Below are 15,749 nucleotides of genomic sequence, written 5' to 3' on the forward strand. Positions count from 1 at the left end.
GCTAAACACACAGCATGTCCATCAGAGTGCACAGCTGCCTTGCCCTTGATTAGAGGACACACCCCTATGAAGAGTTTTAAAACCTGATGTTTTTCCTGCCTGTAGGTGATAAATGCACTTTCAGAGGCTGCTTCAAATAAGTGCTGTAAAAGAAATGTACAGGACTTCAGCAAAGATAGCACAGAGCTCATGCAGGAGAGTTAGAATGAACAGTCAGCTGGTCAAATGCAAAATGAGTTGGAAAAAACACAGATTCCAACTCATTTTGCATTTGACCAGCTGACTTCACATATGGTTGTTAAGAAGAACAGTAATTTTCTTCTTCCCAGTGGCTGTTAAGGAGTTGGTGAATGGAACACACCAGAAAGGTGTTCCATGGGCAGACTGCATGGATGCTGCTGGTTTGTGAAAATGACAACAGTGCTAGTTCAAGGAGTAGGTGGAAGCAAGCAGGGAAAACTTGCTTCTTAAGTTTTATTTATTTAATGGTGCACACCCACCTGTATTTAACCCAAACTCACACTAGTCCTCTATAAGTTAGTTAGTTGCAGTTCAGAGGGAACCACTACTAGGCCAATCATTCTATAGATGGTTGCCTTCAGATGCAACCAAAGGAGACACTATTGAGAAAGAAAGAATTTTCAACCTTTAAAAAGGTCATGCTCAGTTTAGGACTGTCAGGATGGTCTGGATGTCTTACCCACACTGCTTCACTTAAGTCTATGGGAATTTTCCTATCTAGCCTAGACAAAAGAGATAGTATTTAATTCTACACTAAATACCTCTGACAGTGAGTATTGCTTTAACAGAAATAAGAATGATTCCTTTGTCTTGGCACGCGTTGAAAACTGGGCTGGATGGCTAAGGAATTCATCATGTAGAATCTCTGTAGATAAGGCCAGATGATATAATGTTGTGCATAAAAGAAAGGAAATTAAAAAAAGAGAAGGCAAAAGAAATGTGTGAGGTTGCTCCTCCTTCCTTTCTGCTAAGTGGGTTGTGTCCACTGCTGCTAATGGAGGAAGCCCCAGGCTCCCTCTTAATTTATTTTTTTTTTCTCTCATCAGCATGTCTGTGTTTGGAAAACCAGTGGGGAGTGTGGAAATAGATGGGTGTGAAATTTTTCTTTATTCTAAATTGCAATTAGGACAGAAGAAAGAGTGTTTCTGGAATTCTTCAATCAGAGACAGTCTCTTTCTGTACAAGCATCTCTTTTTATTCACTTTCTCTTTGGTTTGTGTTTTTTTGGTCGGTTTGTTTGTTTTGTTTGTTTTTGTAACACTGCTCTATAAGCTCTGCATACTGATGTCTCTGGTCAGAATCACAGAATGTTCTGGGCTGGAAGGGACCCACAAGGACCATTGGGTCCAACTCCAAAGGGCGTGGTCTGTCCAGGGATTGAGCCCATGACCTTGGTGTTATTTGCTTTCAGTGTGCTCTGTATTTCAGTAATTCTATGCTTTATTTTATGCTTCTGCTGGATTGGAATAGGATAAATTCCTAGATTTGTCTGGCTTTTATTTTGCAGCCATCACTGCATTAGGAACTGTTGGGGATTCCTGCTCCCATCATTGTTTCAACAGCACTAAAAGGCAAAAACAAGGAGCGCTTGAGGAGAAAGTCAGAGATTCCACAGCTCAGCAGGGAGAGTCCAGCCAGAAGCCAGCTCTGTGCATTCTTCCTTGCAGGAAGGAGCAATGCCAGTTATTCCCAGTGCCAGAACAACTTTGCCTGGGAAATGAGAGAGGTAAAGGCTCCCTGGGGCTGCACTTCCTTCATCCCTGTGCCATGAAACTCAGGGAGTGCTGGTGTCTGTCCCTCTGCACTGCTCCTGCACAGCTGGCAAAGGCTGCTGGGCTGGAGCAGTTTCCATCTCCAGTTTCCATCTTTGGGGATGGCTGGTGGAAAGCAAAGCATCTTGCAGAGCACAGATTACTGCTGGGGTCTGGCCTTTGGTGAATACTAAGAAATGGGAGGAAGATTTTATTGGAAATAAAAAAAATCATGCCAGTGCTGGAGAAATATTGAGACCTGAGGTGATGGGAGAGACAGTAAGGTGTAAAACTCACAATATTTTGCTGGACTTTAAATAGGAAGTATATTTTACCACTTTAAATGCTTGTACTTCTAAAAAAACCCACTTTACGTGGTTTAAAAGATAAAAATCTTTTTCCATTATATAATGAAAACATAATTATATAATGAAAACATAATTATAAGTAGTGCTGTTGTTGTCTGCAACAAAAACACATTTAGAGAGTTTTGCTACTAGCATGTTTCTATTTTTGCTTTCAATATTTTCATTATTTCTGTGAAAGCTTCCTGATTGAACCTTCTTCTCTCAGAATTTTTACACATGAATTGCAGATCATTCTAATAAGCTATTTAATTACAGCTAGAGAAGCCTATTTAGAGCACTTCTGACTGTTAGAAACAAGTCCATGTGGGGAAAAATAAGAGGTAATTAGCTGTACATGAAAAATAGCTGCTGTCATTTTCCACTGACAGAAGGAAAGGAAAACAATTTCTACACCTCATAGCAAACGCACACTTGGACTGGAAAGGAGTGTTTGGCTCAGAGTCCATACCTTGAATTTATCTGAAATTTAACTAGTTTTACTACAGGTATTTGCTATGAAGATTTTGAAGGCCTTGATATTCTAACTTTCTAAATTCTTGTAGCAAGTCCATTATCATCTGGATAAAGAGTATCCCAGTTATATTAAATGGAGACGCTTTTTGTAAGAGGGTTGGGGAATATGAACAACAAGACACTGTCACTGCAGTGTGCTCTAACCCATGGAATAGTATATATATAAATAATAAACTAGTAAAAATAAATAATGAAAAAAATTAGTAAAATAATATAAATAAATAAATAAATAAATAATAAACTTGAGGAATCTTCAGGTCATCTCAGACTGAGAGCTCTTGCTGTGAATTTTCTTGTTGCAGCCCCAGAGAGCCTTTACCTCACTCATTTCCTGAAGTATATCTGGTGGCTGAATGCCTGCATGCTCTGGAAGCAAACCCTGGAGCAAGGAAATTCTTACTGCAATCATCTGCCCAAACTGTGGCAGAAGGAGCCAGTGCTTGAGGACAGCTGCTGGAGTGCAGTTGGCATCCCAGGATGGGAGTTCCTGGTGAGGAACAGGAACAGGTCAGGTGTGGGCTGCAGACCTCTCCAGGACACCCTGCCAAATGCACTTTGGAAATCTCAACTAAATGTGCAGTTTCTGGCTCCTGTTCAAGGTTAGCTAAGGAAAATGGGATTGTGTATTTGTGTTCCTAGCTCTTCTCTGCTGTTTTAGGTCTACATCCAGGGGAGTGTAAGGGACAAAGTCATTATAATTTCTCTAAGTCTATAAATACGTGGTTTGAAAGGTAGCAATGCTCTGTTTTGAAAACTTTTTATACCACATTTAAAAAAAAATAGGCACAGAACAGTTTACTCTGCTTTTTGTCCCCTTTAATTCCCTCATATCTAGCAATGGTTTTTTATCATCATCATGTTTATTGTGTTAAGTCTGTGATAGCTATTACTGTTTAGTGCAATTTATTTTTGTGTAGCATCTAAATATTGTTCCCTACTAATTCAGTATTTTGTTTTCTTAAATATTTATTTGTAGAGGCACTGGAGATACAGTGGGCTGTGACAAAATGGAACAGCTGTCTGTGGACTACACTGGGTCAGATACCACTACTTTACAGTGATCCCTGTCCAATGCATGGAGAACCTTTGGGAGGAGTTTCTCTGCTACAGGCCAACGTTGGTCACCTTTCATTTGCAAATATCAAGGTAAGGAACCAAGCAAATACATGGATACTTGTGTTCAAGCCTGTTTTCTCCTTTGATAATTTGTGCATGGCTTATGATTATGTGTTTGCTGTACAGCTCTGGGATTCCCTGCTGGACTCTGCCCCAAGCACTGGCCAAGGGCCCACTGGCTCCAAACCAGTTCTCTGCATAGAAGGGTTTGCTCCTGGCTCCTTCACAGGCAGAATTCAGTTTAGATTGCCTGAATCCACCAATAAAACTTGGATTCACCACACAGCACCAGCACCTCTGGGCACTTTTTCCCTTGTGGCAATTTTTCATCTTGATACTGATTGTGAAATCTGAATTTCCAGGAAAGATCGTTCATCTTAAATCAGGAATTAACAATAGTGTGCAAGCACTTTTCAGAAAACTGGCTTTAATTTTTTTTTGTATTTGTAGTTAAGCTTCAAAGGAATTAGCAATAATCATATGATCTTTTCTCTTTGTAAGAGTTTTTATTTAGAGTGGTGAATCTTGTTGAGGGGAAGAAAACTTTGAAGTAGTCATTAGAAGTAGTGGCTGAAAATGTATTTAATATTTAGGGGGCAGTGATAAAACTCAGTTTAATTTAAAAAGAATCTTGTATTTCATTTGCCTCAAATGAAGTGTGAACTCCATGTGGATAAATTGGAGTTGTTCATTTAGGGAGTATGGTTTAAAAGATGTTAAAGAGCTCCAGCTACAGGGTGATTGATAGATAATTGTTACTATAAACAGGGGTCTGTCACTGCTGCACTTGCAGTCAGACTCACTTTGGACTGGATTTCTAGTTCAAAATGAATTTCGTATTTTCTTGGCAAATGGATGTTCAGAGTCAGATAATTTTCAAAGCTAAAACTTTGGTTTAGAACTGTGACTTTAATGGTGACTGCCACAACAAGGATGTGCAAGATATGCTATTGGAGTAATTGGAATATTTTCAAAGGCTGTAATCTTGGTATCTTGCAGAGAGTGGAACAGAATTCTGTGCCAATATTGATCGAATTCTGGTAAGCTTGTTTTAATTATTGTGAGGCTACTTGTGTATAAGGACACTTAGTTTTTTAAAATTATATAGAAAGTGTAAGGATCACAGTTTAGCCTGAGGGGGTTAGGATGCTGGGTTTCATTTTGCTTTTTAATTGCTATTGGGAACCTGCATATACTGCACTGGAAAATGCTACTGTAACTGTCATTTATGTTCCTACATTTATGTTTCTACTGCCATGTGAGTTACAATAAAATGTTGTAAGGAGCAGCTTTTGGATTTGGGGAATTGGATTTACTTCTTCTCTACAGTTAATTGCATTACAGTACACAATAATTGTTAAATGGACCGGTTTCAACTCTGTACCTACAGAGAATCAGTAAGGGGGAATATTGGTAGAGAACTGAGGGAACAGACATAACTTAGAGTCTGTAACAATTTCCACTGCCTGAAATTTGGTCCCAGGAACTGGAAATCAAAAAAACCTACCTGCAATTACAGGTTGCTGCTTAGAAGTCGTGAAGAGAGGCAGGATATTGTGCATTTTTTGGATGGATATTGGCACACTTTAAATAGGGATAACAGGTAGACAGCAGTATTAACACCCAGTATTTAAGATCTCCATGTGTTGTTAAATATTCCTTGGGGTTTTTATTTGAGCTCAGGTTTGCTTATCTAGCTCCTCCTCAGCTGAGGGGCTGAAGAAGACAGATACACTCAATTTAATCTCTGCTGTTAGTTCCTGATGAAACAGACATTTTGGCTTAAGGTAAGTAAGTATTAACAACTTTTTATTAAAAGGTGGATTCAGAAGACAAGAAATAGGGATATTAAACTTTCAGGTAAATAATTTTATGTCCAGTCATCTTATATTATCTGTACAAACTTCCTCCAGAAATTCAGCACTCTAGTATTAAATATAAGTATTGAAAAACACTTAAAACCAGCATTGTTAGTAACTCTATGTAATTATTTTCTCCCTGGGTTAATATTTAACCAGCACAGAGTTAAGACATCTGTGAAAGCCAATTTAGATCAGCTTTGTTATATTACAGCACAAGAGAGATGAATAAATTGAGTAATATTTTATTGATCAGAAACAATACTTTTCTCAGCAATTAAAATGCATGATTCATATGAACAAGGTGAAAATGAAACAACCAAAAAAAATAACTTCACATTTTTTCCATTTTCTTCTTAGTGTAAGCAATAAATACAATGCCATAGCTTCTATTAATCTTATTTACATAGTACAATAAATGAATGTTGCCTGGTTGCCAGCCCAAATGTTTCTTGACATCAAAAGGAGTACATGTTGCAGCATTTCTACAGCCAAATACTCTTGTAGATCACCACCATGAAAAACTGAATAACATAAATGCCAACATTAAAAAACAAACGGAGGGACCCTGCAATGCAGCCATTTATTAATCGAAGACAGTAGCATTAAAAATAGACATTTCTCTCATTGAATCATAACATGCTGGTGTTACAGATAAAAAATGTAAGACAACTATTGCTGTAGCCCCTGTAGATTGATACAATAAATCCTCCGTAAATAAACAAAAAAAGAAACAGCAAATAACAGGTAATAAACAAATAATAATCTGCATGTTCAAAGGAATCTCACAGCCCCACCAAAAGAGAGTTTACTTCCATCCCAGAGAAGACAGCTATGGACTACAACATTCTGTAGAGAGAGACATGAGAAATCAGCATAAAAATTTGATTTTAACTTACAGTGACAGAAAAACATTTTAAGAATCAGACTCTTCTCTTAGCTATGTAGAAACTGAAAAAAGGTGAGGTAGGAAGACAAAATAAGGAATTGGTATTTTCCAATGTAAATTAGAAAACAGATTATCTAACCTCAGCAGGAGAGGGGAAATACAGCTCTGCTATACCATGCGACCCTTCACAGCCAGAAAGATTTTCTTGCACATCCAGCTGGCTGTGTTTCTTTTCCAAAGTGAAGATGGAGAAGTGTGTGCCTAGAAGGAAGCTGTGATTGTCCACCTAGAATTAGGGAAATTTCCAAATAAAAACAATTTTCCCTCCTAAATTATAATTACACATTTCTTTAATAGAAATATATATTAAATGACAAAATCTGTAGCCTGTTAAATTTGAACTGTCTCTCTGAGATTGAAGCTTAATTAAAGTCTAATACTGTATCAAACGATAAACCAACATCTATGTGTTAATTACAGCAACAATCCACCAGGTACCATGAAATAATTGTCTAATAATGTGCCATAAATGGTTTACAGCACATTTAAATGGACAGACACCTGTCTGGCCTTTGAGTCTCAGTGGTACCTGCAGATTGTGCAAAGGGAACTCAAGACAGATTTATACCAGCTGATGATCTGGTCCCACAAATGTAAAGCTGGAGCAGGGATTCTCTGCACCACTGATATCTTCAGAAGATGGCACAAATGTTAAGTAACACTACAAAGATCAGCAAGCAGAGTTGTAAATAACCTCTAGTCGTGTTGTAGTCATGTTGTAGCAGACATTGTTACTGTCACTCTTAACAGTTAAGAGACTGACATCTGATTGCCAGATCTCACGCTACTCTACATGATCCAACAGATTCTTCAAATCATCCCCATCAACTGACCAGACAGCCTTGCAGTAAAGGAGAAACCTTCATTTGTGCATCCTAGCTGAAATTCTATATTGTGAAACGATATCATTAATAAAACACTTCCTATGTTCAATCTCCACACAAAAGAACTGTAAAAAAAACCTAAAGAAAGGTGCAAGTGGTAGGACCTTGCCACGTCCTCCTAATGTTTTCTTTTTAAGTACAAAGTATTAAACACTTTACGAAGTCACAAAGTAATAAACACTGAAAATTACCTTGACACTACTGAAGCATAGAGAAAAGTTACTGACAAAAATGTTTAAATGTCAAAGTCAAGGTGGCTTGTATACAATAATTTTGTATGCAAAATTATTTCTAACTGGTCTCAGAGAGAACTGTCTTCCAATTTTTTGACTGGACTACATGCATCAGAAATATGCTCATTAGCAAAATAGTCTGTTACAGTTCCAGCATCTACTTTTTCTTCTGCCTAATTTTGGTTTTTCAAGTAGACTTATCTGCAAATGAAATGCATAAAATTTTTTCTTACATTTTTCCTTTTCAGTGAACTCACCTCGTTTCATGCCCTCATTCTTGAGCATTTTTATTTCACTTAACAAAGCTACTATTCCTTTAAAGCATAAAGATTAAGAAAAATATAAGTTTCTCTAAAGATACATTTTCTCAAGACCTTCCTGACAACCTCCTAGTTTTCAGTGAGACCTTTATGCACCAGCAGAACCAAAGAAACAACATATAAATTTCTGTTCTTAGCTAATTAACTGAGACAGAGATTCAGATTCAACCAATCCAAAATAATATTGAAATTCTCAATCCATAAAGTTTTGAACCTTTGTAATACAAAACTTATACTGGATTTTCCAGATAATGAGAATAACTAACATTAGTTTGCTTGGTTGGTCTGAGTCTTATACTGGCTTTAAAGGTAGTATAACATGTGCACTGTGCTCAGTCTTGCCCGCTCACCTCAGACAGCAAAAACAGCCACAAAATTAACCAAAACTTTTCCCCAAGAATGAAGGAATAAGTTATCAAGCATATGGCCAGGGAAATACATAAAAGTAAAATCAGAACAATGCCACAAGGAATTCTGTACATGATCTTCTCCAGTTGAGTAAATTCCTTAAGAACACAGTGAAGTTCCACCAGCTGCAGTTACTACGAGTGTCTGGAGGGACTTACAGTGACTCAGGTTACTCCTTGCTCTGGCAGTGAGGCCTCATCAGTATTGTCTTTGTTAAATCCAGAAGAAACTTCCATACAATGCAGGAGAAGGAGACACTTCTGAATATCCTGAAATAGCTTCAATAAAATTTCTCAAATCTTGGTGCAAGATAGTACATTGCAGTACAGAAGTACATGAAGGCTCACACTGGAAGTGGTGTCTCTGTGCTTGGTGTAAAACAGTGGGAAGAAAACAAACTGGCCAAACCAAAGCAAAACATCAATCTCTTTAACCAAAACAGCAGTATCTATCTTTGAATCTATTACCTCAGACTGCCTGTCAGGATTTTTGACAGCCAAATGAATACTGGACCAAAAAAAGAACCTGGAAAACTTCTTGTTATTGCACCTACTTAAACCATTTTGCTTTGTTCTATTTTAGGTTGAATTAAGACAACAGAGTACGGTATTTACACTCTAATATTCTATAGGCAAAAGAAGTGGCTTCAACACAGCACAGTCTTATACAAACTTCCAAGAAAATAAGAAATCCTTCATTGATTCCCTTTGTACAAAAATTTGCCAACTTTGTCTACACAGTAGAAACTGAAGAGGCAAAGTTTGTATCCTTGTATAAATGCACATACATACATAGATATATATGCACAGATGTCCATACTGGATAGATACACAAACACAAACAGCAGTATATATGCACGTGTGTATATACACACACACACACATACACACGAGAAACGTGTCGGTTTAGGAGAAGAACATACCCCAAGGTAGCTGAGATCTTCTGGCCATGAAGTCACTGGATCAGCTGTGGATGGGCACAGGGCGTGGGGCAGGGGGCAGCCCCTCAGCCATAGAGCTTCTCAGTCTTGAGAGCCACGCTGTCCATGTCGTGGTAGCCCTTTCCATTGAGGTGCTCGCCGGCGCAGTCGTGGCCGTAGCCGTAGCCCTGCACGTCGCTGATGGTGGACACGGTGTAGGAGGCCGTGCGCATGGCGTCCGAGTGGCTGAAGCTGTGCTCAAACTGGATCTTGTACTGGTTCCAGTGCCTCCTCAGCACTGCCTGCACCTGTGCCCACAGAGAAAGCAAAATGCACGTAAACCACGGCTCAGGGGCTTCGTTGTTTGTCTCTTCATTCTGTGTCTCAGCAAATGGGGCAGCAAGGCCCAGAAATCCTGGGCAAGGATACCCACCTACAGGCCATTTAGTACTTGAGGCTAAAAGTTTTGAATTCTGAATTGTTCACCACTTAGCATCATTTTTCAGCAAATTTGGTGGGAAGTAATAGCACTTTACAATTGTAGTGTACCAGCTGCTCAGGAAAAGCACAGGTTACAGGAGGAACAGCAGCGACACAACTTTCTGCATCCTCCCCTGTGAGCTGCCTTCCAGTGTAGGACAGATCAGAAACAGAGGTTAAAAAGCTAATTTTTGTTCATCCTTATTTTCAAAAGCCTACATCCTCAGCATTTGTAAATCCATTTACTCTCAAAAACCATAATTTACTGTAATCATTACATGATTTTAGCTCAAGTCAGTTTTTCCAATATCTGGCCGTACCTTAAGCAAATGACAAGAAGGACAAATTCCTGAACTGCACATTTCTAGCAGAGTTAAAAATAAAGCTGATAAAATAGCTGAAGGCCCCACTGGTTTACATGTCTGCACTGAAAGGATGTGATGTTTGTCACGGCCTTCCTCCCCTCCAGTATGGTTAAACACCTGTGCAGAGTGGAGCCATGAAGTGTAACATTCATGAAATTCCCACAGAATTAGTCTCTCAGGGCAGTTGCCAAGTGGGGAATGCTAACAATGGTAACAGCTCCTGTTGTTGCTTTTTCAAACATTTTTCTACTTTAAAAAAAACTGCCTACAGGTCATGAATATTTAATTTCCTTTTCATCCAAACTTTGTACAGAAAGCAGTCCTATCTGCTAACCAGTGAACAGTGACTGCTCCAATTAATTGTTTATATTGTGGGTAAATATTTTTAGGATTTTCCATATGTCTTCAGGGTTTATGTTTGCTTTCCATTTCCCTCACACAATGGTTCCTTTTGTCTAATTTTACTCTGGCTTTAATAATGAAAAATAAAAATAAATACAAGAAAAGGGATGTAGTTTTTAGACTTCCTGCAGTCTGGTATCAGAAACCTCTGTTTAAAGGACAACTTCGTATTTCTCAAATCCTTCACAAGGAGATGTTAGAGCAAGGAAAGAAGTATCAACCAAGTAACATAGATTAGCATTTTAGAGCAAAGGAAGTGCTTTGTTACTGTTCACAAAACCTTTCTAATCCACTCTAAACATCTAAACGCAAATTTTCAAACACTGAGAAATCAATTATCTTAACAATTTTGAGTTTCAGACCTTACTGATTTTCATATAAAAATTGTGCACTTCTTCAGAGCCTAAAGGGTGAGTACTTGATTCAGCAAGGAAGTTTTTGATTAATCATTATATGCATTGCATGGAACCATAGAATAGAGCAAATACAGAACCTTAAGTCTTTGCACAATTTGAATCCATCTCCTGTAATCTATCATAAAGCCAAGACAAGGAGCATATTCAAAATTCCAGCTTTTCCAAGAGGGAAGCTTGGAATTTAGTTTGGAATCAATCAATCTGCGTTCATCACTAAGATATGTGATATTTGTTCTCCTTTCACAGTCAGTTATTTCAATAAGCTCAGAGTTTGAACGTAGACACACATGCAAAAAATTACACATTGAGCAATTTTCACTTTAGACAAGACAGGCTGGAGGTGGGGAAAATGCCAGCAACTGGAAATAAATGGCTTAACAAGGTCAAAAAAGTCTCTTGGCAGAGCTGGGAGATTAACTAGGCTTGCCAAGCTACACACTCCACTCCTCTCCTCTCCCACACTTCTCCTGGTTCCTTCAGTGACAATTGTCCATCTTATTTTTGCTTGTTAATAGCATTTGTTAACCAATCCTAAAGGTTTCCATAGCTCCTGAGAGCCACCAGCATCCCTGCAACACAAGTGTCTTGGGGCTAGTGCCAGGGGAAAGCAGTCCAGCTGCCCCATGCCAGGGACAGAGCTATAAAAGGGTTTCCTGCCTGGGCAAAGAGCATTTCCTCCCTGCCTGCCCCAGTGCCCATCATGCTCTCTCCATGCATTTCTGACTGAGCCACTATTCCTGGCATTCTTCCCAAAGCCTCTCCATAACTGCTGAATCAGGACTGCACCCCTGTCCTGCTGTGTGTCTCTTCTTGGAGGGTTTTATATCCTTTCATCTGTTGTGAGTGGCTTTCAGTCTTCTCTAACCTTCCAATCATTTATAGAAAATAATGGGAAAAACCAATTACGCTCTGTTTAACAATGTGTGTCTGCCCACTAAGTGAGAACAGAGCTTTCACCACTTTCTCCTCAGCTTTGAGCAGTGGCATGGAGCTGTAAATTCAGCTCAGGAGGGGCAGAACTTGGTAAATTTGTTACAAGAAAGTATATTAAGGAAAGCATTGAATGAAAAAACATTATGATAATATAATTGTGTTTCTCAGTCATTAACAGAGATGCTGGTCCCAGCCAGAAGAGTCTTGTCTTGTCTTGTCTTTCTTTCTCACCTTATAACTTAATAATGGCTGGATTTGATGAGTTTGCAGGAAGGACTCCTTCCATTCAGCCCTATAACACTGGTAGCTTGATGCTGGATACCAGACAAATTAAACAGCTCAGTAGCCAACCAGGAGAAAAAAAACAAAGCAAACCACAACACAGCCTCATCTATCTCATCTATTGTACAACAGATTGTGTAACCTTGCAAACCTGAGACTATGATATTCATGGCAACGTTTCTGTGAGCAGTGAAATGAAGGGAAAAAAGCAAACAAACCCCTCAAGGCTTACACAGATCAAATAGGTCATTACAGCACCTGCTATAAAAATTTCAACAGGAATCTTCCTACTGGTTTATCAGAGATCTGGGACAAGCTTCTGCTCTGAGCACAGCCTGTATGAGCCCAAAAGCCACTCCAGGCCACCTGAAGCTGGCAAACCTGATGTGCTGTGAGCAGACTGGCTGTGAGTGTCCTTGGGGAAGCCCTGCCACAGAGCATCCAAGCTGAAGGGCTTGCACATCCACCCTGGCTGGAGGAGCTCTGTGGCCAGCAGCTGCAGTGCCTGCAAGAACTGGATTTGACAGGCCATCCCTGGCTGCTCTGCTCAGCAAACGAGATGTTCCCTGGCTGCAGTCAGCAGCACATACCAGCTATTTTTCTTACACTTCTTAATTCATCTTCACTGAAGTTCTATCTTAGCAGATCACTTTCTTTCACTTTTTAGCCAGAAGTGTCTTGCTTGAACAGGATTTGGCTCCTGATATGTGGTACACACTAAAATGTACAGTAACAGGCTAAGACTTAGAAAGAAACTAGTGCTTTTAGCAATTTGTAATTGCTAATACCCCCAGCCTGCAGCCTCACTTGCTGGGGCTGGAACCTTTTAGGAGAAAAAGGAAAGACATTTTTTCTGTGCTGGGCATTTTTCCCTACCTACATTCTCCCTCTTTGCATTTCTTTTACTGATACAGTTGTTTATAAAGCACTAAGTTCTTTCTTGAGCAAGGTGTACTGAAAATAATTTTTAAAAAGGCAAATGGTGGTCACTGAAGCACTGAACCCAAAAGTGGTTTAAAAAGGATAAATTTCCACTCTCTAGAGAGCAAATACAGACATCTATGTTTAACTAAGTCAAGGTCTATGGTCTAAAAATTGAACTCCTAAATTAATAAATGTTAAAATACCTCCATCCTCCTTTAAATATTATTCTGCCAGTAGATATTCAAGCAGTGATTCACTTATTAGCAGGAGTTGTGGAAGAGCTCATCTTTTACCACTGATGAGCCCATGGTGAATTAAGGGCATGACTCAGGTTTGGTTTTTCTTACACAGCAGAAAAGGATATGTTAAAAAATATGAGTTTGTAACAATGAAATATTAACAGCTACAGGAATAGATTCCAAAATCAATCATAATTTAAAATTAAAAACAGCCTTGGAAGAGGCACAAGGATGAAGACAGAACTGAGCAGTGGACAGTATTTTTTCATAAAAACTCCAGAAATTCCACAGTTTTCCACCCCTCCTCCTTAATTTTCTGCTGGACAGAAAAATCTGATTTTTTTCCAAATATCTGTTTTTAGAATGCATTCTGAACTATACCATGGCATTGTGAAGGCATCCTGAGCTTTCTGCTCTGTACAAGGGAAAGAGTGTCAATGAGTGAGATGTCAATGCAGAGTGAGGGCAAGTGATCAGATCCAATCCAGAACACTTAATGATGTTCTTGTTTGGAAATAAATGTATCAGTAGAGACTTGAACCCGCATCAGCTCTATGGCAAAATCAGATCAAGGCCCCTACCCCAGACAAAGCCTTTCTTCATCTTTTCTGGCTCCTTGGCAAAAAATAAAATCAGTGAGACTCATGCATTTGGGTGGGGGGACACACAACAAAGACACACAAATAAACCTTCAAAGCCCATAGTAGTTTCATTGCAATTCTGTCAGCTTTGGACTTGGGAAGAGAAGGAAGGCCAATCTACACTAGTCAATTCTAGCATTAATGAAATATTTACCTTTGAGTAAAAATTACTCCCCAATAACACTACAGAAACACACTGACACAATTTTAGATAAAAATACCCTATTCAGTCTGAGGAAAACATCTGGTTACTCCCAACTTTCTGTTTACAGCCTACACTGTAACCACACTAAATGTAGAACAAATGAGCAAACAGATGTGTAGGAATAACTATAGCATTGTAATTGTTCCTCTGCCAAAAGTGCTGGCAAATTACCAGTTAGTTTTTTGCTGGGGGTAGTTCTGTTCATTTGTTTTGGGGTTGCTGGGATTTTTTTTTTTGCAAGCAAGAGCAACATCAACAATTTCAGATATATTTTTTTAGCCTTCCTACTACTTTGATCTCTGACACTAAGCCTCTGAAAGTGTAGTCTCTACAGCCTGGGGCAAGAGTTTCCACATGAAAGTCACCCTGTGCCCTCCAGGGACCTTGAGCTAGCCAAGATAACAGCAAAGCTTGTTAGCTTCAACAGGATCGATACCATCTATTGCTGACACCTGGCACAATCCTCTAATGTCAGAATGAGCTCTGTCCTTGGAACTGGCTGATCATGGTGCCTTAAACATGCACTTGTGACCCACACAAATTCCTGCCCCAAGTGCACCAAGCTGTTAAGGTCTGACTGTTGGAATGCTGCTTTTCACTTGTGCTAAAAAACACTTTTCCAAACCTCAGCCTAAAATTCTCCCAGGGAGCCTCATAAAACAGTCCCAGACTCATAGAAGGAGTTTGGTTGGAAGAGACTTTAGTGACCATCCAATTCCAGCCCCCTGCCATGGGGTGCAGCCATAGCCCAGCCCAGCAACACCTGTGCAGTGTGGTCCTGTTCCTGCTACAGAGGGACCGAGCAGTGATTCTCCAGGATAACATCTTGCACAGCTTCCAACACAGACAAAAAAACCTTCTGGGTGTTGAACTGCTTTTCAGTGTTATGAAATTTATCTGGAATTTATATCAAAGTGACAACTCTCTTCAATTTCTTAATCAAGACAAATGTGTATAGCTCAGCACCCAAGAATCAGTCCTAACACACTTAATGGTGCCATTAATGATCCCACAGTCCTTTCCAAGCTCTGCTTTTGGCATCCTGATACCTTGTTTTCTTCTTTTAATTTAGACAAATTTAGACATAAAATTAAAAACCAGGAAGAAAATATTACCACCTCCTTAATTGCTGAAACAAAAGCATATAAAAAAGAAAAATTATTATAGATATAGTAAAAGTTGTTACTCTACCTCGCCATTGAAGAAGCAGAAGATTGTAGCCACCAGTAGACCCTGTAAAATAAAAACAAAGATTCTGCCTTAACTCATATGCATGTAGGCTATTTCAGGTGTGAGATAATTAAAGGTTTGTGATACAATTTCAGATATAGATGGCACAGAAAATGCAGGACAAATCTAAACATGATGAACTAGTTCTACAAATAGACCACTAAAAACATGGGGCCATCTTTCTGCCACGACGTTTCCTTTGAAAATTGGAAGGTAAGTAAATGAACATGCAGCATACTGAAAAATCAAAAACTATGGATGAAGATCTTTAAAAACTCCAATACACTACTA

At 39.1% G+C, this 15,749-nt stretch overlaps 1 protein-coding gene across 1 annotated transcript in view; it reads right to left on the minus strand.

Annotated features, from left to right (window-relative positions):
• Positions 1–5,857: 5,857 nt before the first annotated feature.
• CALCRL (calcitonin receptor like receptor) overlaps positions 5,858–15,749 on the minus strand; it is a 66,995-nt gene continuing 57,103 nt past the window's right edge. Inside the window, exons 12-13 of the mRNA XM_058028374.1 lie at positions 15,420–15,461; positions 5,858–9,649 (exon numbers count right to left, since the gene is read on the minus strand). Of these exons, the coding sequence (XP_057884357.1) occupies positions 9,428–9,649; positions 15,420–15,461 (264 nt within the window). The 3' untranslated portion in view covers positions 5,858–9,427. The remainder of the gene's footprint in view (positions 9,650–15,419; positions 15,462–15,749) is intronic.

The sequence above is a fragment of the Melospiza georgiana genome, chromosome 7, assembly GCF_028018845.1.
Source record: "Melospiza georgiana isolate bMelGeo1 chromosome 7, bMelGeo1.pri, whole genome shotgun sequence".
Lineage (NCBI taxonomy): Eukaryota > Metazoa > Chordata > Aves > Passeriformes > Passerellidae > Melospiza > Melospiza georgiana.